Genomic DNA, 21,444 nt, shown 5'->3' with positions numbered 1-21,444 from the left:
TCGTACTCAAGACTAGATTATTTATTAGTTTCTCGACAATTAATACATTCATTTGTTACTCCTAATACCTGCAATATTGATATTCGGATCTTGTCTTGATTTCCATGGTACTACACCTTAACTCAAAGGTTAAAACTCAATCAAGATGACGCATGACTACTAGCACTGTCCTCAATGAACAAAATAAACTTAAAATTTTAACTGAACTTCAAGAGTACTTTCAACTCAACCCAGAAGGCTCTACATCTATTGTGAATCAATGAGATACTTTCAACGCCTATTTTAGGGTCGCCTCCATTTCTCTTATTGCACATAAAAACAAAACGTTCAATGAAAAATTTAAGGAATTAGACAAACAAATTGCAACATTTGAGAGACTTTTCATCTCTTCCGATGACCCCCAAAATAGAATGGAATTACAAAAACTTCGATATGAGTTTAATTCAATCTCAAGCAAATACAGCTCTCTAACTCTAAATCCAAATTCTGTTTGAATGCTATCAGAACTATTCACGTATTAAAAAAGATGAAACACAAATAAATTCAATTCATGGCCACAATGGGAAAATTGCATTATCACAAAAAGATATTGTTAATGAATCCTACCGGCTATTATAAACCTAATTTCAATGATCCTTCTTGAATTGATTCTTTTTTATATACATGTGGGTTACCAAAAGTTCTTCAGTTAATCAAAAATAAATTAGATTTACCTATTACTGAAAAAGAAATTCTACTACCCATTAAGTCTCTTAAACAAAATAAATCTCTGGGCAGTTCATATAGATGACAGTATAAAACAATTATAGCAAAATTAATTTCCAGAACATTTTTCAAGTAGGCACTTCTGAACAAAATTCATACATTTAAAATCCCCCATCAAAAATGGAAAAATAAATAAGTTTCTAAAAAACACAAAAAATTTATAAAAAGCAATGTATGTCCGTTGGCTGCCACTCCAGGCTTAAGCTCGGGTCGTTAGAATTCTGCGCCTATGCCACATAGCTTCCAAAAATTGTGAGACGGCAAATACAATAGGTGCAGTTGTGTCTGGCTTTAACACTTTGAGTGCCTGCATGCAGTGCCGAAAACCCACGTTTTTGCACAAGGGAACGAGCCAGTACTTCCTAGGTTTGTAGTACGCCGGACAAAAAAATAAGACATGAAGCTCAGTTTCAATATCACACTTGCATGCAGGACAATTTTTCGGGGCATGAGATGACCACTTGCTGGTAAGTGCACGTAGGGGTAAAACTCCATGCCTCAATTGTACATACAATTTTTTTCCTAATAAAGGATATATGTCATCTAAAAACCGCTCAAAAATTTAAAATCTTTAACCAGAAGAAAGGAAGCAGTTACAGAACCAATTTGGGGATTACGTATGCCACATCAAGCTTGTCTGCACGGAAATCTTTAGTAAGCAAAGTGAGTGAGATCGTTTTGCAACCCCTTCCTGGGTCGGCGCATAGAACGGGAACTCCTAGCCTTGTGAATTAATTCTTTATAAAAGAAAGCCACAGAATTTTCCATGCATTCGGGAAGGTCAGTATTTCTTTGAGTTCCTGTCTGTAATTTGTCAGCTCTGATGTTACCCAGAGCCTGCGCCAGAACCTCAGGGGTTTTAGGGCTAGCTCTTCATCAATTAGTCTAATCCCCAGGTCGAGCCTTAAGGGAAGAAGCGGGGTACTGGATGGAAGTGCTAGCAGCTGTCTTAAAAATGTATTTTCGGTCCTAGTAATTTCAGTCCTATTACAGTGTCCCCATAGTTCGCCCCCATACATGATGGCACCCCTTGCTTGTGATTTATAAATCTCCAGCGCGGGACCACCAGGTTTAATAGTGGACTTATTGGATAGTTTGAGAATTCCGCCCGAAAGTTGGGCCAGTTTCAATTGTGATTTAGTTTGCTGGGGGCCCCACGTCAAGTACTCATTATTGGTCACCCCCAGATAATCAAAGGTGCTTACCCTTTCAAGTCTCGTTGTCCCTAGACTTGGGTTTGGTCGGGTTGTTCTGGGGGGGTTGAAGATCATGAATTTGGTTTTAAGAGAATTGATCTCCAGTCCCCGAATAGCACAGAATTCTGTAAATCCATCCAATATTCGCTGTATACCCATTGGAGATGCAGAGAGCAAGAGGGTGTTGTCGGCGAACATTATAGCAGGGACCCTGTTGCCTGCTAACTTCGGGGCATCATTATTCTGAACTCCGTTAAGATGCACGATTACCCCATTGACATAGAGGTGAACATCCTTCACAACGTGGTCAAAACACCGCGGTGCCATTACGACGCGTCTTTTACAACGCAAGTCGTTACCACGACTTGCGCTGGAGGGCACTCTAGAATAAGGAATAGTAGATTTACTATTCCAAGACCTTCCCCACTGTACGTAGGCTGGAGTTGGAATAGTAAATCTTACTATTCCTAAGTCCAGTACCCTACAGTGCAAGTCCTTGTAAAAGATGCGTTGTGATGTACCGCGATCATTTTGATCGCGTTGTAACATCATACATCTTACATAGAGGCAAAACAGGGTCGGTGCGAGCACACAGCCCTGCTTTATCCCCCTGCCAACACGGAATCGAGATGACAATGCACAGTTTTTCCCACATCTAACTTGAGCAAAGTTAGCCTCATGTAACCTCATCAGGACAGACAGGTGATGGATAGGAATGCCCAACTCAAGAAGAACACTCCAAAGTTTCCCCCGGGGAACAAGATCAAAGGCAGAGCGAAGGTCCACGAACACCATATAGAGGCTGCCACCCTCTATCCTCACCGTTTTCCAGTACAAGACCCGGTAATGGCCTTCCCATACTTCCGCCGCTATATTAGATTCAATGGCTGCTTTCGGCTCACTGCAGCCAGTGTTAATTATGGACCAGAATTTCCGAGAATCTTTGGTAGCTAGTGCAAGAGATAAACTAGACTACTTGTCATGATCCCACTCTTCCTTCGCACACTTAATTTACCATTTGTAGTGGGCCCTCCTATCCTTAATTGCAGTTCTATTATTATCTTTTATGGCCTTCAATAGTTCCATTTTGGCCTTCCTACACGCTGAATTACACCACGAGCAGTGGGGGGCCCTATTTCCCTTCTTAGAAACCCGAGGGTTGAGTACCTCTGCCCGATTGGATACTAAGCCCACATGAAGAGCCTCCAGCTTGATTAAATAATCAGAGGGCGGTGGTTGGTTAACTAGTGCTGCAACCTCTATAAGAGAGGGAATTATCAAGCTATATAATTTTTCTATTTGTTTTGGGTGTTCCATTAATTTATGCCATCTTACTCTGCGCCTATCATTAGACAGGGTAAGATCCCCATCGATATCCCCGGAAACTGGGGCCCTGCTCCTACTGATGTTAGGCAAGCCCAGTTCTAAAATTAGGGCATTATTATCGCTGTCCATTCTTGTAACCAAATTACAATCTGTTACCTTTGGCCATAGCCTTGTTTCAGCCAAAATGTAGTCAAGATGGGACATTTGTCCAGGTTTGTTAAAAGTACATTTGTCTGGAGTGTCAGAGAGCGTGCGGCCATTGCATGCTCGTAGGGAGTGAATTAAAGTTAGTGCCATGATCTGTACGGCTAGCGGCAAGCCCTAGGAGATGGAGCCTGGATCAAAGGGATAGACCAATGGTCATCCTCTGCCGATAGGACATCTTCATTTATACCCTCAAGAGGCTCGAAGTGGCAGTTCAAATTGCCCCCTACCAAAAGGTAGGTGTCTATCGGGATTGTTGAAATAAAGAGGGACAGGTCCTCAATAGTGCTAGACTCTTTGACTATACTGCCAGGCCGTGAATACACATTAATCAGTGCTAACTTAAAAGCATTGGGCCAAGCAAGGACTACGCATTGAATATCTTTGAAGTAGGTATTTAGTGACTTGGCAGTACAACCTAAATAGGATATCACCCAGATAGTAAGCCCCCATGAAGGGTGACCTCTCCCTCCCCATACTGCCGGGACATGGAATGAAGCAAAACCTGCCCGATATTGCTCCGCTCGTGCCCAAGTCTCTTGGAAGAGGCACACACCACTTTCATCCACAAAAGAACCCCATTCAGGACAGGTCAGTTTGTTAGACAGACCTGCCAGATTCCAGGATAAGATTTTAAGTGTCTCTGTCCCTATTCCCATAACCATACTCTCAGGTAGATCCGCATTTCCCTCCTCGGTTAAACCCGTTTTACCTAATAAGGGGGGCAATAGGTTACCTTCCGCAACTGATTCAACTTCAGGCTCCTTGTTTCTATCAGTGGGGAATGGGCTACTACTTTGGGTGGCTGGAATCAGTATATCCACCATACATCTTTCAACACTCCTGTCCCCTAAGCTGCTAGAGATTTTTCTTCCTACATCCTCCAACTCTCTCCGTTCTATTTCAGGGATTGTCCCATTTGTACCCCCCAACAGTGAACTGCAGCTTAGAAGAATTTAGTCAATCCACCATCTCCAGGCAACTGTATCTATTTTACAGACAGCCACAGGAACTAAAGGTTCTCTAAGCCTTCCCTGGCTGGAACCGCCCACAGCGGAGCACCCTACAATGTTCCAACCCGGCTCAATGCCAGGCCTAGTGCACAATGGACCAGAGGGGTAAAAATGCGACAAGGGAAGGGACTGGATGACTGTCGCGGGTCTGGACTGGTTCCACTCACACATGGCATTCTAGCTGAATTTGATAAGGAACTAGATTTGCAACTAATTTCTCATTTGTTTAAACTTATTACCCTTTTCTAGTTCTACGGGATCAACTTCAGGTTCTTTGACTTTGATTGTTGTATTACCTAAACATAACTGTGACCCTACACTTGTATCAAATGATCACCCTATTTCCTTAATAAATTAGTGTTCATGAAAAATAGATATTCTGTTAATAACACAATACCTTTATTAAATGCTATCAAACAGGGGTCTACTTTATCCCTACCATCTGGGGTAATTGCATTGGATGCTGAAAAAGCTTTTGATAAAGTTCATTGGCAATTTGTATTCTTTACTTTAGCAGGATTTAATTTTGGTGATTTGTTTATATATATGATATCTGCTCTTTACTCCTCCTGCTCGTTTATTTATTATTGGTCACTTTTTTTCTTTTTAGAGGTACCAAACAAGGTTGTTCACTCTCCCTGTTACTATGTCTTCTTGTTATTGAACTTCTGCTTGTCTCTATTAGGAAATGTAATGATATCATTTGTGGTAATATTAATGAGGTTATTATTATAACATTAGCATATGCAGATGATGCACTTTTATTTATTAGCAATCCTGAAACCTCACTTCCTCTTTTATTAGATATTATTTAATCATATTCCTTAATTTCTGGTTACACGTTAAACACCAATAAAACAGATTTTCTATTTTAAAATTTCACTGTACCCCAGATATGTTACCCATACAAGAAATAATTTGGCAAAGCGATAAAATCAAATACCTTGGCATTTTGTTCTCTTTATCTATAAAAAAAACAATATCATTAAATTGTGAATCTATTTTAAGGTATATTAAGGATAAAATATCTAAATCGTCTTCGCTTCACCTTCATGGTGGGTGAAAATGGACACAATAGAAATTGTTTCGTAGCTATGATTCCTAGTCAATTTCCTATGAAGTTTTATAAAGTTGTTAATCAGCAACTTTCTAAGTTTCTTTAAAACAATAGAACACCTCGTATTGGTTATAAAAAACTAAAAATGTCTAAATGTAATGGAGGATTTGGTTTACCAATTTTTTTTAATTATCATAAAGCGTTTATCTTAAATCAAAGCTCTCTTTGGTTTATTCATTCCCACCGATTTATTCTCCTACATGGCTTCCTATAGAAAGGAGTCCGGTAACTCCATTTCCATTGTCTACCTTGTTAACCATGTTTAACAAGTCAATATTATTTCATTATTTTGAAATCCATAAAAAACTTACATTCAATGATTTTGACTCACTTTTTCAATCAACCATTTCTAACACTGTAGATATGTCATTATGGTATAATCCACGCCTGACACTTTCATGGATTAAGGCTGTTTTTTTTACCTCAAAGATATCTACAATTACAATACTTTTGTATTGTTTCATGTATTACAGGCCCATTTTCACTTACCATCCTATGATTTCTTAAAATACAAACTTTTATGTAACTCCATATTAGATTCCTTTCCCCATAATATTCCTTCAAATACTAAGTTAGATTTATCAATTTATATTCAAACTTCATCCTCTTTTTCTCATGCTGTTTCATTAATGCATAAGAAGATGAATGCATTTCAAGGTAACAATATTGATACGGTTTCAACATTTTGGAATAATGAGCTGTCAACCTCTTTCTCATATGATACATGTAAAAAAATATGGCTAAATTATATCTCAAGGTGGTTACCTGTATCACTTTATCATAAAAATTCTTATGATCTGCCCAATAGCTTATGGTCCCCCTTAAGGTTATTTCAGGCTAAGCTTTTTCCGTGTTCAAATTGTTGGCATTGTAACTTACATACTGCTTCATTAAAACATATGCTTTTTGATTCTACGTCTGTTTTTACATTTTGGAATGAAGTTTGGGATGTTATACAAGAAATACTCAATATCTCTGATGAACTCTCATTCCAATTGTTGATTTGCAAATCTGTTTTTCTTTCCAAAGAATTGTCTGACTTCGAATGTAAAATCGTACATTTTCTGTTATCAGCTGCTTTAAAGTCTATTACAGCGTGTTGAAAAGATGTTTCATTACTATCTTTCCATGCTTGGTGGTCATTGATAATTTTTTCTAGAAGAGGTGCCCATCTATCTTTGACTGGTATTACTCACAACTGTAACTCTTATCATTTATTTTGGAAACTGATTGATTATTATTTATCTTCTTAGATATGTATGTCTCTATTTATTTACTTATAATATAAGTTGCTCATGTTTTTAACTGCTAGTAGCTCAACTCAAATTGCTTTGTAACATATTTATGCTTGTTCCTATCCCTTCCTCTTTATTTTTGTTACTATTAATTCTATATTACATTGTACCTGTTTTGCATGTAATTATTGTTCTTTACAGTTATGTAGCCTACATGGGTACTTTATATAATACTCTTTTTGTATTATCACTGTCTATTATAAAATGTAATAAACTATTTTGAACATAAAAAGCACAAAAAAATAACATTACATTTAAAAAGATAACAGCTCCTCTAATTCTGCTGAATCAAATGCAAGCTTGCCACAATATGAAGCCCAGCCTTAATTCTAAACCGCAAGTAATCAACGTTGTTTAATGTTCATTAAGCAATGATTATAAAAGAAAAAAACTGCTTGTATTCTTTGGATATACAAAAAGTGGTGTGCATAAATAAGTAGGTGATGTTAAAAAAAATGTATTATTGATACAGATATAGGTTACTTATAAATGATTATGTTATTTATAGGAACCATACAATTATACGCTCTTACCTGTCCTTAATGCATGTACAGTTAACAAGCATGGTGTCAACTTGCACTTGAGAACCATTATATCATGCAAGCACGTCAGGATGTAATGCTTTCAAACCAATGGGTTGTACATTTATACCAACAGTTTATGCTTTCAAATTAGTGCAATACAAGAACAAAACATTACTTTATATATATCAGCCATAAAATTATGTACAAACCCGTATGTTTTGCATGCAAACCAGAGAGGTATGCATGCAAATCAACAGATGATCCATTAGAAGCACATAGCTTTCATGTTTTCAGATGACTTATGTATGACATTTCCATGATTTCAAGGTGCTTATATTGAACATTTTGATTGTTCATGTGTAACACTTCTAGTCATATTTTATAGTGTGTAGAGCAAAGCAATGATGACAATGTCAATAGATACATACCAGAATATATCTCTTTTGTTGAGAATAATGGCTTACAAACTGCATTATAACTGCTGCAAGACCAACCTATATATTTTCTAAGATGACAATAGCCTCCCCATTACCAGTGGCCTACAAAACGAAGAAGATTTCCCCAGCTTTGGAAATGTCGATACTGGGGGAAACAATAACTCTACCAAGGGGAGGGAAGGAGGGCGAGGGGTTTCGTGTTAATCTGATTTATTACAATATGATCATAGGCTCCACTAAAAATCATGGAATTACCGTGAAGCAGTGATTCTGAGTGTATCCCCCAGAAATTTCATAATGTTTTTGCTAAACTGAAACTGTGAAATTAAGCATACCAGCGGTTGAACTCATAATTCGATTGGGGCCAGTAATAGCAGTTACTAACCTCACAAGAAACCTGCATTGCATTCTAAAGTGATTTACAGCACTATAAAAAACATGTGTAAGGCACTAAACATCTTTCATTTCTTGTTACACACTGAAAACACAACACCCTCTCACCATTCTCCAGCATTTTATATGTTATCCACTCCTTTTTTTCTCCCTTTGTCACTTTCCATCTCTTCACTCCCTACCTTACTCCTTCCACTCTCTCCCCCTTTCCTAATTGTTCAATCACCCTTTCTTTGAGCTTTCTCTCCGCTTCTTTTTCCTCCATCATTCTGCTCTACCTCACTAATTCTCTATGGATCTCTAGATCTTCTTTTTTCTTTTGTTTCATTCCTACAGTCACTCCTGTGGCTAACATTGTTTTGTCCATTACTCCTTCCCTTCTTATTTTGTGCCTGCCATTCATTTCTTTGCACAGTACTCTGCTGCTTTTGTATTTTCACTTTCAGCCATGCCCATGTTACCCTTCCCTTCATCTTCTCCCTTAACAATCCTCCCTTTGTTTCTCTTCTTGCCCCCCACTGATAAAAATGCATAGTGCTGACCAAAAATGTTGCTTATCTGGATAACAGTATCCTAATTTGGAATTAACCTCTCTTGTTATTTTGTCTGTGCATAGCAGCACAATCACTGGAGCTGCTCATTGTTGCTGCTGGTATCCACCATCTGCTGCCAGGCTAATGTTGGAAAGTGGGTTATTTGTCATCATAAATTTAAATCTATGACTGGCAATAAGGCCACTAATAGGGTCTGACGCTAAGTACAGGTCTCAATAAATTATTCCCATGCACCACCTTTAGTAGCTTGGCTGTGAGCAGCAGTCTTAACCTACGAGACAGGTATGTAAAGCATTGAAAGACACCAATTCAGTAAATATTTAAGACACCACACTCAACAAAAATCCAACACCAATTTACAAAAAAAGAAAATACTTTTATCTAAATGACACCAAAATCATGAGATATGAATGTTTTAAGATTTAGCGCTATATAGCACTTAGAAACCTTTTGAGCACCTTTGGGACATCTGGTCATGCCTGACCGGGAAAAAGTCAAAGTTTCAGGCCAACCGTGATGGAGCCCAGTTTGGATATCCCTCAGGGTAGACCTCAGTCAAAAATGTACCTGTGGACCTAGAAACCTTTCTGGAGCTTTTTCTGCCTGGGTCCTTTGATGCTCTTTGCCAGTCCATATTTACTGTGAGGGTTCACATACTTGCTTTCCAGGGAGCTCCCAGTCACCCTCTGAAAGTTGGACCTCCAGAGCTTTTATGCAGGATGAACCAGTATCCCAGGCCAGCTCGCTGATGAAAGTGTCCGGCCTGTATCTCGCACTTGAGTTAGTCTACTTATTAAATTTTTTTCCATAGTTATCCTAAACTTCTGGAACTTCTTCCTGAAGTTCGTCTTAGGGGTCCAAAGTGTCCGAAACACAATCCAAAGGCCTGGAATCTCCACAATGGTCCTTGAAAGGTTGAGACCACAATTGCCACAATGTACCTGAACAAAACACTCACAAATCCACTGGACGCACTCCAGCCAGATGATTTTGGTGGTGATGATCCAGGTGAGCTCTGTTAACCTGTAGCTTGCAAGGAGTCCACTCCTATGAGAAGTGTGTCTCAATGGTTAGAGCGGCAAACCTTGATGCAGAGGTCTAGCCCGGGACCAGTGTTCAATTCCCCACCTCGGCGGGTCTTGGGCTCAAAATTCCACAGATCTGGTAATTCTCGCCTCGGTGCCTATTCCAATCATGGAGTCCCACTCTGCAACTCTGGGCAATAGCTTGCTTAATCTCCACAACGGCCCCCACAACGCTAAGGATGCCTGGCCTCCACCTTGGGGGTGCCCAGGAGTGGACACCTCACAGGGAAAGTCAGGATGGGTTCCACAGCGGTATTCGTACAAGCGCCTTGAGACCCTTGCGGGTGAGTAGTGCGCTATACAAGTATCAATTTACATTTAGTGCTCTTGAAGTAAGGTATATCCAAAGGGCTGAAGTTCAAGATAATGCAGCCAGTACAGTCAATCAGAATGCAGGGTAGTTAATCTGAGAGGCTCTGCTGCTCTCAGAAATGTAATCAGTGTTCCCTGGGGTCAAGCAGGAGAGCACTTCTGTCAAATGAAGTGCAGGGCAACACCCCAGAGCATGACCACTTCCTCCAAAGTGTGGCATATTGTTCTCCCAGAATGCACTATTCCTCCAAAACTCAATAAGGCTGAAGGCTCAGCAGAGGAGCAAGAATGAGTTAAGACAACTTCCAGTGTAGCTCATTTCCAAAGCTCTCCTTCCTTGAGCCTGCCATCTGCCTGGGTCAGAGAGGGTGGGGGTAGATGGACCTGGCCTTCTCTGCTTGTCCTATTCTCCCTTTGAAGCTCATGCTTTCCAACACCTCCCCCCTGCTCTGGCATTCCTGTTTAGCAGAACCCTCTCCTACCAGATAGCCTCTCTGCCTGGGTGCCACTTATCATTTCATCAATGCAGCCTGCCACTTTATTATCTTTAAAAGCAGTGCTACAACACAAGGCAGCTTTTAAAACAACCTCATGGTCGCAGCAATGCACACATGCATATACAAAAATGGCAGCTGACCTCTAAACTGCCATGCCATATTATATTCTAGGGACTTAAAGGTAGTTTCAATCCCCCTTCTCTATTACGTACTAGGGATGTATAGGGTACGTCATGACAATTATAAGTTTACTCTAATATATAGTATACCCTCATGTATGTGTGTGTGTTTCACTAAGTTTTCACTGTGTTTTCACCATAGCACTGATCCTGGATTTGCCTAGCAGAGCCTAGGATGCAGTCAGTTACCACCAATAAAAGTCAGTAAAACTTTGCCATGCACAGGGCTCACATGATAACTTTGCAACAGCTAATTTTTCATATGTTTCAGTATGACGGTGGGGGTCAGGCAGTGAGGGTTTGAGGCCTCTCAGTTTATCAGTGTGGTCGACATCCTGCTGACAATTAAGTTTGTATCACAAACTGGATACCCCCTACATACTTACACATTCAAGCAATTATTGTGTTTCTTGATTACAAGGATAATCAACCTGCCTGGTGATCGATTAGCCAATAAATTAACAGGAAGAGTAAAGTGGGCAAACTCCGCATAAGTTTAAAAAGGCACTGGCCCCTCTTTAACCGTGTCTGGGCATAGGCAGCAGACCGACAGCAGACTGACTCGTGATGAGTGCCTCAAGCTGCATAATGGCAGATAGGAGCTATAATTGTGTGACTGATGTATTTGAGCGCACGATGCATGGACAAGAACTGAAATACATGAATCTAACTATTGATCCCGGGAATTCTGGAGGGAGGCAACACATATATCATACATACAACCCACCATGTATATGTCATATATGTCAACCACTACAATAAAATACAAAAAGTGGTACGAATGTGAGTGGTTAAAGTACAAATACGAACTCTATTCATGCATGTCACTAGTAAATATGAATTCCAACCGGCAGGTAAAGCTTTGAAAGTGCATTACAACTGTGACCCAACGTGCAGTGAATCCTTTGCTTTCAGTGAGGCATGCACTTGGATCAGTGTGCTTTTCATACACTGAGAAATGTATGAGGGCAAGCCAATCTACAGTGTTTTATATGTCTGAACAAATGTGCTTTTTCTGCACAGTTGTGGAGTATGAATGCAAGGCACAGTTGTATGCATATAAACCAAGCAATTGTGAGGGCAAACCAATCGATTACGATTATCACACAATACTTTGAGAATTCACATCATTTAATTCTTCATATACCAGGATTTACTATGCATAAGTGAATGTGCTAAATGTACACTTCACGGTGCTGTTGATATAGACCGGTATACTGAGAACATAAAGAGAGATATTGAGCATAACATCTCTAATCATTCTCACGTAAATCATCGTGCTTCATTGGTGTGCTGATAGTTTATTTGTAAATTAAAACAACATATTTATTCCTCTAAGCAATATTACAGTATACCAACATGTAGAGTGTATGCAAATAAATAGGAATTGTGTGCATCAGCACACTATGCACAAATACACATCATATATACATACAGAAACCAACCTAGTTGCTATGTGAACCACTATGATTGTTGGAGCCCAAAGAGTCCCACATGAACAAGCTTTCGATAGACCACCTGGTGCATGCTCACAAAGCCTACCAGGTATTTAAATAGGCTTTTATTTTGTGATTATACAACAGATTCATGTCTTTACCTTTCTTGCAGTGTTTGTAGGAATTCGTGTCCAGCCTCTGGGTTACTAGAGAAGTGGTATTGGAACAAGAAGATCGACTCCATGAAACCGACCAGAACAGAAACAGGCATGGCACGCTTCATGACAATGTTGCTAATTCTGTAAAAGATTAACAAATTGAAGACTTTGAAACACCATTTTTCATCATAGGCTAATTTACTCATTATCTTTTAGAAGTCTTGCTTGTAGTTGTCAAGATTATGCAACCCCGAGTTCAAATATGATGTGCCACATTCTGTAAGAGAGCAGAAGAAACGGTTTAATTTGTATATTTCCTGGCAAGAGTGCCTTTTAAAACAACTAGCTTGATTTAGATTTGGATGGTTATCAAAGATAACTCCCTTCTTGGTGGAGAAGCAACTTCCTCTTCCCAAGAAGCCCCACAGCGCAGGCAACTTCTACAGTTGTTCTTTTTTTTATTTAACAATGTACAAATGAACTGACTTAAATAATTGTACATTTTTTAAAACATTTTCGAAGTACATTTTCAAAAATGTCCACACATTTGTCAGTGGTCTCTAATGTATATGTATCAAGGGCCTCATTTATGAGGAATTTTTATAAGGCAGCGCCGCAAGTCATCTTGGTGCGTTGCCCTACGTCAATGTGAATAGGCAGAATATACCGTATTTTTATCCTGCACTGGCACACAGTTTAGTGCTTAGTGCCAACCCAGACACTCTTCCACAAGAGTGCAAAGGTGCCTCTGTTGCCATAGGGATTGTTTTTTTTCAAGAAGGGCCACCTTCCTCCACAAAAACAATCCAGAGTTGCGGTGTCCTCTGCAGCATACATGGAAAGAGGAAATAATAAGAAATACAAATATTTCTCCTCGTTACGCCTTCACTGGGGTGCAGTAAGGTTTGGGAGCTGCCTAGTTTTACATGATTAAGTGATTCTGGGGCAGCGTAAAAATCCATGTGTGCTCTCTGGGAATACCCATGGCAATACCATTGGAACACAGCCTTGATGCAGACTAACACAATCAGCAACTTACACTGGTTTGTCTTACTCCATATCTATAAGGCCATGCAAAGCCATGCAGAGCGGCATTGTGATGTCTCATAGATATGAATTTAGAGACTTGCATCACTGGAGCGTCAACAAAACGGGCACTCCAGCAGTGCAAGCCTCTCATAAATAAGGCCCCTACAGTATGACATAGCTGACAGGGAATCAACAATTCTGCACATGTGTGAGTTCTCCTAGGACAAATAAGTTTCCTAAATTGATACATTTTCATAATAATGGATGCCCAACTTCACGGAGAGTGTCCTCAGCTTCATATTCAGTGTTCAATTTGTAAAATAATGAATGCTGATGGTCACATGCCCATGGCTAGCACTATCAAATTTTAGTGCGCCAAATACAAATGCTGCATAGTTCTGAATGCCTCCCTAATCCTCTGCCAGGTGGTCTCTGCCCTTTTAGCTAACTCTTGCAAGTTTCTGCTTCCGCACCGTGTGACGATGTTTCTCATCCATTGGTCCCCATTGTGTGTATCCCTCTTATTCTGGCAACAAAAAATAAGTGCAGGTCCACAAAAATGAATTAGTGAACACCACCAGCAGCCACTGGCTCAAATTAAGCACTAAACACATTAGACTGAATGCATGAGTACTGCTCGACCATCGCAATGATAATGACAGTCTGATCTGCTTGAGAGCTGCAGTAACTGCTCATTCTCCAATTTCACCAGTACACCAGTTCAGAGCAGAGGTATTGTAGGCCCTTATTGAAGGCCCTCCCAAGGTTTGTGATTTCTAATTGTTTAATACACAGGACTGTGGGGTACCCTTAATACAAGGAAAATCATTACCAGGCAACCGTTAGGACATCTTATGGCTCTGGAATGCTGGTAACATAAAAAAAATAAGCCCTAATATGAAAGCACCAAACTAGGGGCCTGATTTAGATGTTGGTGGATGGGGTACTCCATCTTAATGGTGACAGATATCCCGTACACTGAAATATGAATCTCATTATAGCCTATGAGATTTATATTTCGGCAGACAGGATACTCGTCATCGTTATGATGGAGTAACCTGTCCACCAACATTTAAATGTGGCCCTAGGTATTCTCAGAGTGACATCACTGATGACAAATCTGCATTGACCATCTAAAACAGAGAGCTTTTGCTTCATTCTGAGGTTCATCACTTCAATCCTCTTTACCACTTGACATGGTAATTTCAATCCCAGCTACTCACTCAAAACTTGTTTTCCATAGGTATCTACATTGTTCTGTAGGCCACACATCCCACCCATTTTTTTTTTTACATTTAAAATACTACAGTATGACAGCTTCTGACTCCTGATTCATATGTTTCACCTGTTATATAAAAATAGTGTTATCATTTTACCCAGATAGACCTATTTATGTGTCATTTTTTCCACCATAAACTAAACTGTTTCTATTTTGTACATGTACACTTGATCATTAGGTTATATGAGGCACCAGTGATGTCCTAAGTGATGTCATTAATGATGCCTTTTGAGATATCATCAATGATACCATCATAGATATAATTGTTTGTAGAAACTTGGCGGTTACACTTGTGATAAAATGGAAACAATACCAAATAGCCAGATGAGTAGTTTTTCCTCTCAAGTTGCAATGTCTTTACACATGACGTGTGCAAAACGCCATCCTGACAGCACGATCGTCAATATTTGTCTATTATCGAGAATCCTTTCCCGATTTTTCAATCTGAGGACAAATTTGGTTTGACCATTTCCATTTATGTCTTTGGCATATATTGGAATACACAAAGACTGTTTGAGGGAAAAGCAACATCAGTTGTCTAAAGGTGTACTTCAAAAGCATTTCCAAACCTACGCCAGTCAATGTGCCTAGGTCGTTTCCACCAAAGTGAAAAGCCTACATACACTAGGGAACACTATGCGTTGGGGTACCTCTGTGATTAGCATGCCCTCCTCTGTAAGCTCCTAGTACATAATAGGGCAGGGGATTATATCTACCTCTTAAAACGCGCCATGGGGTGCGTTTGCACACTGGTGAAGGAGCCTGAGGTGACATGTGTGCAAACAAGGCCTGTGGGCTTTTTAAGTTAGGGGATTAAGTCCCCTTGAATTCTGAGGGTCCCTGGGGGCCAACTAACCCACCAGGTATGTCCAGTAAGTGCCACAGGGTTGCATTGCAGAGAGGTGTAAAATGGGCCATGGCCTCGGACCATCTCTCTGCAACGCAGCTCTGTGGTGTTTACTGGAGGTACATGGTGGGCTAGTTGGACCCAGGGACTCTCAGGATTGAAGGTACCTGGTGGGCTATTTGGCCCCTAGGGGACCTCAGGATTGAAGCGCAATTAATTCCCCAACTTAAAACGGACTACAGCGCATGTTTGCACACCTCACCTCAGGCCGCGTCCCCTCCCTTCACCACTGTGTAAACACGCCCTGTGGCCGTTTTAAGTTGGGAGATTAAGACCGCTTGAATCCTGAGGGTCCCTAGGGTCCAACTAGCCCACTAGGTACCTCCAGTAAGTGCCACAGGGTGCGTTGTAGAGAGATGTAAAAAAGGGCGTTGCCTCTGAACACCTCTATGCAACGCAGCTCCCTGGCGCATACTGGAGGTACCTGGTGGACTAGTTGGCCCCCAGGGACCCTCAGTATTGAAGGGTCAGTATCCTGACGGTCCCTGGGGGCCAACTAGCCCACCAAATACCTCCAGTATGTTTATCCTTCTAAAGTGTATAGAATCGTGGAGTGGTGTGGCTCACTGGTTAGAGGCGGCAGACCCGGAAGCAGAGACCGGCCCGGGACCAGGGTTCAATTCCCAACGCGGCAGGGTCATAGACCAGGGTCAGCGGACTCGATAATTCTCGCCTCGGTGCCTACTCTAACCAGGGATCACACTCGGCAACTCTGGGCATTAGCTTGCCTCATCTCTACAACGGTCCCCCACATTTGCCGGGGATGCCTGGTTTCACCTTGGAGATACCCAGTAGGGACCATCTCACAGAGATGTCCAGGACGGGTTCCCCAGCGGTCTACAGCGCCAGGACGCCTCAGGGCAGCAGTGCGCTTTACAAGACACATATATTTACATTTACAATCAAATTCTAAGTTTGTCCGCATTTGGATAACTATTGTGATAAAAGCATTTGGTAAGTTAATGTGTTTAGTGCGTCAGCTTTGATTAATAAAGTGCTGTACTAAAAAATTTAGATTGTGTGCAGTCACTTTTTCAGTTGTAGAGTAGTTAATAGTGGTGCTTATTTAGAATTAGGCTTGTGTTTTAAATCTACAATTTTCCAGTCAGTATACATACACAACTGTGAACTCTCTGGGACAGATTTAAAAGTCTATTGTGTGTCTTTGTGCTGCCAGTGTGTTCCTTTTTTGATGCAATGTTCGCACAAATAATGCAGCACATTGTTTATTTATTTGCAAAATGAGTCAGGGTTGTGCATTGAAATGTAGTAGTTATATACATGGAATGTGTGTAGTCACTTTATCGTTTATAGATTAGTAAATGTGTTTTTTTGTAAAATGCAAGGTATAATATTTTTTGTCTAGAGTTACACTGTGCATCTGTGTGCATTTAAGTATTATTCTGAGTGAAGCATTTTTTTATGTTTTGTGTGTGCGGAGATATAAGTGCTTAATATCTATCCTTTTTCGAAGTTTTGATAGAAATATAAACTAGTTATTATTTTTGTGTTTGCAAAATGACTCATGGTCATACAGAAAAAAGCAGTATTTATATTTCTGTAATGTGTGCAGTCATATTAGTCCATGAAGAGTAATTAATAGTGTTTTTTGTCTAGAATCACACTGTGTCTGTGAGCATTTAGGAATTGTTCTGAGAGCAGCATTTTTGTATGTTTTGGTCTACAGATACATTAGTGGTTATAAAGCTAACCTTTATTCTAGTTTTGATAGAGTTGTAAACCGGTTATTGTTTTTGTATTTGCCAAATGACTAATGGTTGTACAGTAAAATGCACTAGTTATATTTCTGTAATGTGTGTAGTGATATTAGCCCTTCAAGAGTAATTAATAGTGTTGCTTGTGTAGAATCAGACTGCTGTTTTAAATCTACAATTCTCCAGTCAGTATACATACACTGCTGCATACACTCTGTGGCAGATTTACAAGCCCCTTGCACCTTTTTGTTGTTCTATTGTGTCACTTTTTTGATGTAATGTTGGCAAAAATAATGCAGCAAATTGCTTATGTATTTGCAAAATGAGTCAGGGTTGTCCACTGAAATGTAGTAGTTATATGCATGAAATGTGTGCAGTCACTTAACCGTTTGTAGACTAGTAAATGTGTTTTGGTAAAATGCAAGGTGTTATATTTTTTGTCTAGAATCACACTGTGCGTCTGTGTGAATTTAGGAATTATATTCGCCCCTTTTTTAACATTCTCCCTCCTCTCTCCTCATACTCCCCCATCTCCTCATACACATTCATCTCTCCTTATACTCCCCCTCTCTCCTCACACTCCTCCTCTCTCTCCACATACTCCCCCTTCTCTCCTCATAATCCCATGTCTCTCCTCTTAGTTCCCTCTCTCTCCTCATACTCTCCCCTATCTCCTCATACTCCCCCTCTCCTCATACTCCCCCTCTCCTCATACTCCCCCCTCTCCACATATTCCCCCTTTCCTCATACTTCCCCCTCTCCTCATACCCCCTCACTCCTCATACTCCCCTATCTCCTGATACTCATTCATGGCTCCTCATACTACCCCCTCTCTCCTCATACACCCCCTCTCTCCTTATATTCCCATGTCCTCCTTATACTCGCCCTTCTTTGCACATACTCCCCCCTCTCTGCTCATACTCCTCCTCTATCTCCACATTCTCCCCCCTCTCTCCTCATTATCCCCCTCTCTCCTTATACACATCCCTCTCTCCTTTTACTCCCCCTCTCTCCTCATACTCACCCCTCTCTACACATACTCCCTCTTCTTTCCTCATACTGCCCCTCTGTCCTCATAGTCCCCTCTCTCCTCATACTCCTCCTTTCCTTCATACTCTCCCCTCTCCTCATACTCCCTCTTTTCCTAATGTTCACCCCTCTCCTCATACTCCCCTCTCTCTCTCTTCATATCCTCCTCACTCCTCATACTCCCCCATCTCCTCATAGTCTTCCCTGTTTTCTCATACTCCCGCCTCTCTTCTCATATACTCCCCTCTCTTCTTTTACTCCCTCTCTCATTCACTCCTCCCTCTCCAACTCTCCCTTCTCTCCTCATAGTCCCACCTCTCTACTCATATTTCCCCCTCTTTCCTCATACTGCACCCTCTCCTCATTCTTCCCCTCTCCCCTCGTACTCCCACCTCTCCTCATACTCCCCCTTGTTCTTATATTCCCTCCTCTCCTCATACTCCCCCCTCTCTCTTCATACTCCTCCCTCTCTTTATAATCCCCCTTTCTCCTCATACTCCCCCCTCTCTTCATACTTCCCCCCTCCTCATACTCCCCCTCTCTCCTCATACCCGTCCTCACTCCTCATACTCCCCCATCTGCTCATACTCCTTCCTGTCTTCTCATACGACCCCCCTCTCTCCTCATACAGCCCTCTCTCTTTATACTCCCCTTTTCTCCACATTCTCCCCCTCTCTCCTCACACTCCCCTTCTCTCTCCTTATACTCCCCCTCTCTCCTTAAGCTCCCCCTTTCTCCCCACACTCCCCCTATTTCTCCTCATACTCCCCCTTCTCTCCTCATACTCCCATGTCTCTCGTCATACTTCCCTCTCTCTCCTCCTACTCTCCCCTCTCTGCTTATATCCCCCCTCTCTCCTCATTCTTCCCTCTCTCTTCATACTCCCTCCTTTCCTCATACTCCCCTTTTCTCCTCTTACTCCTTCCTTTCTGTTCATACTCCCCCCTCTCCTCATACTTCCCTCTCTCCTCATACTTCCCCCTCTTTTGTCATACTCCCATCTCTTCTTATACTCCTCCCTCTTTTTTCATACTACCCGCTCTCTCCTCATACACCTGTTCTCTCCTTATACTCCCCCCTCTCTCCACATTCTCCCCCCTCTCTCCTCATACTCCCCCACTCTCCTTATACACGCCCCTCTCTCCTTATACTCCCCTTCTCTCTCCTCATACTCGCCCCTCTCTCCACATACTCCCTCTTCTTTCCTCATACTGCCCCCTCTCTCCACATACTCCCTCTTCTTTCCTCATACTGCCCCCTCTGTCCTCATAGTCCCCCTCTCCTTATACTCAAACTTTCCTTTATACTCCCACCTCTCCTCATACTCCCTCTATTCCTCATGTTCACCCATTTCCTCATACTCCCCTCTCTCTTTTCAAACCCTCCTCACTCCTCATTCTCCCCATCTCCTCCTACTCCTTCCTGTCTTCTCATACTACCCCCTCTCTCTTTATAATCCCCTTTTTCTCCTCATACTCCCCCCTCTCTTCATACTTCCTGTCTCCCCTCATACTCCTCCCTCTCCTCATACTCCCCCTCATCTATTATTCCCTCTTCTCATCATACTCCCCCACTCTCCTCATACCCCCTCTCACTCCTCAAACTCCCCATCTCCTCATACTCCTTCCTGTCTTCTCATACTCCCCCCTCTCTCTTCATGCACACCCCTCTCTCCTTAAACTCCCCCTCTGTTCTCACACTCGCTCCTCTTTAATATACTTCCCCCTCTCTCCTCCCAATCCCCGTCTCTCTCCTTATACTCTTCCCTCTCTCCTTATACTCCCCCTTTCTCCTCACACTCCCCCTCTTTCTCGTCATACTCCCCCTTCTCTCCTCATACTCTCATGTCTCTCCTCATACTTCCCTCTCTCTCCTCATACTCTCATCTCTCTGCTGATATTCCCCCTCTCTCCTCATTCCCTCTTCTCTCTTCAAACTCTCTCCTTTCCTCATACTCCCCCTTCTCTCCTCTTACTCCTTCCTCTCTGCTCATACTCCCCCTCTCCTCATACTCCCCTCTCTCCTCATACTTCCCCTTCTTTTGGCATACTCCCATCTCTCCTTATACTCCTCTCTCTCTTCTCATATTACCCCCTCTCTCCTCATACACCTCTTCTCTCCTTATACTCCCCCCTCTCTCCAGATTCTCCCCCTTTCTCCTCATACTCCACCCACTCTCCTTATACATTACCCTCTCTCCTTATACTCCCCTTCTCTCCTCATACTCGCCCCTCTTTCTACATACTCCCTCTTCTTTCCTCATACTGCCCCCTCTGTCCTCATAGTCCCCCCTCTCCTCATATTCTTCTTTTCCTTCATACTCTCCCCTCTCTTTCTACTCTCTCTTTTTCTCATATTCACCCCTCTCCTCATACTCCCCTCTCTCTCCTCATACTCTCCTCACTCCTCATACTCCCCCATCTCCTTATACTCTTCCCTGTCTCCTCGTACTCCCGCCTCTCTCCTCATACACTCCCTCTTTCATTATACTCCCCCTCTCTCCACATACTCTCTCCTCTTACTCCCTCCTCTCTCCTCATACACACCCTTCTCTCCTTATACTCCCTCTCTCTCCTCATATTTGCTCCTCTCTCCACATACTCTCCCTTCTCTCCTCATAGTCCCACCTCTCTCCCTATACTTCCCCCTCTTTCCTCATACTACACCCTCTCTTCATACTTCCCGTCTCCCCTTATACTCCCCCCTCTCCTCATATTCCCCCTCTCCTATTATTCCATCCTCCCCACATACTCCCCTCTCTCCTCATACCCCCCTCACTTACCCTTATACTCCCCTATTTCCTCATACTCCTTCCTGTCTTCTGATACTACCCCCTCTCTCCTCATACACCCCCTCTCTCCTTATACTCCCCTTTTGTCCACATTCTCCCCCTCTCTCTTCATACTCCCCCTCTCCCCTCATACACACCCCTCTCTCCTTATACTCCCCCTCTGTCCTCACACTGGCTCCTCTATCATATAGTCCCCCCTCTCT

General features: G+C 41.8%; 1 protein-coding gene across 1 annotated transcript in view; it reads right to left on the bottom strand.

Annotated features, from left to right (window-relative positions):
• The window catches only part of LOC144767616 (putative methyltransferase DDB_G0268948), a 544,273-nt gene that overhangs the window by 22,475 nt on the left and 500,354 nt on the right, over positions 1-21,444 (bottom strand). The window contains exon 6 of the mRNA XM_078651020.1: positions 12,495-12,632. Coding sequence (XP_078507146.1) covers positions 12,495-12,632 — 138 coding nt within the window. The remainder of the gene's footprint in view (positions 1-12,494; positions 12,633-21,444) is intronic.

This window comes from Lissotriton helveticus, chromosome 7 (genome assembly GCF_964261635.1).
Source record: "Lissotriton helveticus chromosome 7, aLisHel1.1, whole genome shotgun sequence".
Taxonomy (NCBI): Eukaryota; Metazoa; Chordata; class Amphibia; order Caudata; family Salamandridae; genus Lissotriton; species Lissotriton helveticus.
This window is presented reverse-complemented; position numbering and strand designations above follow the sequence as displayed.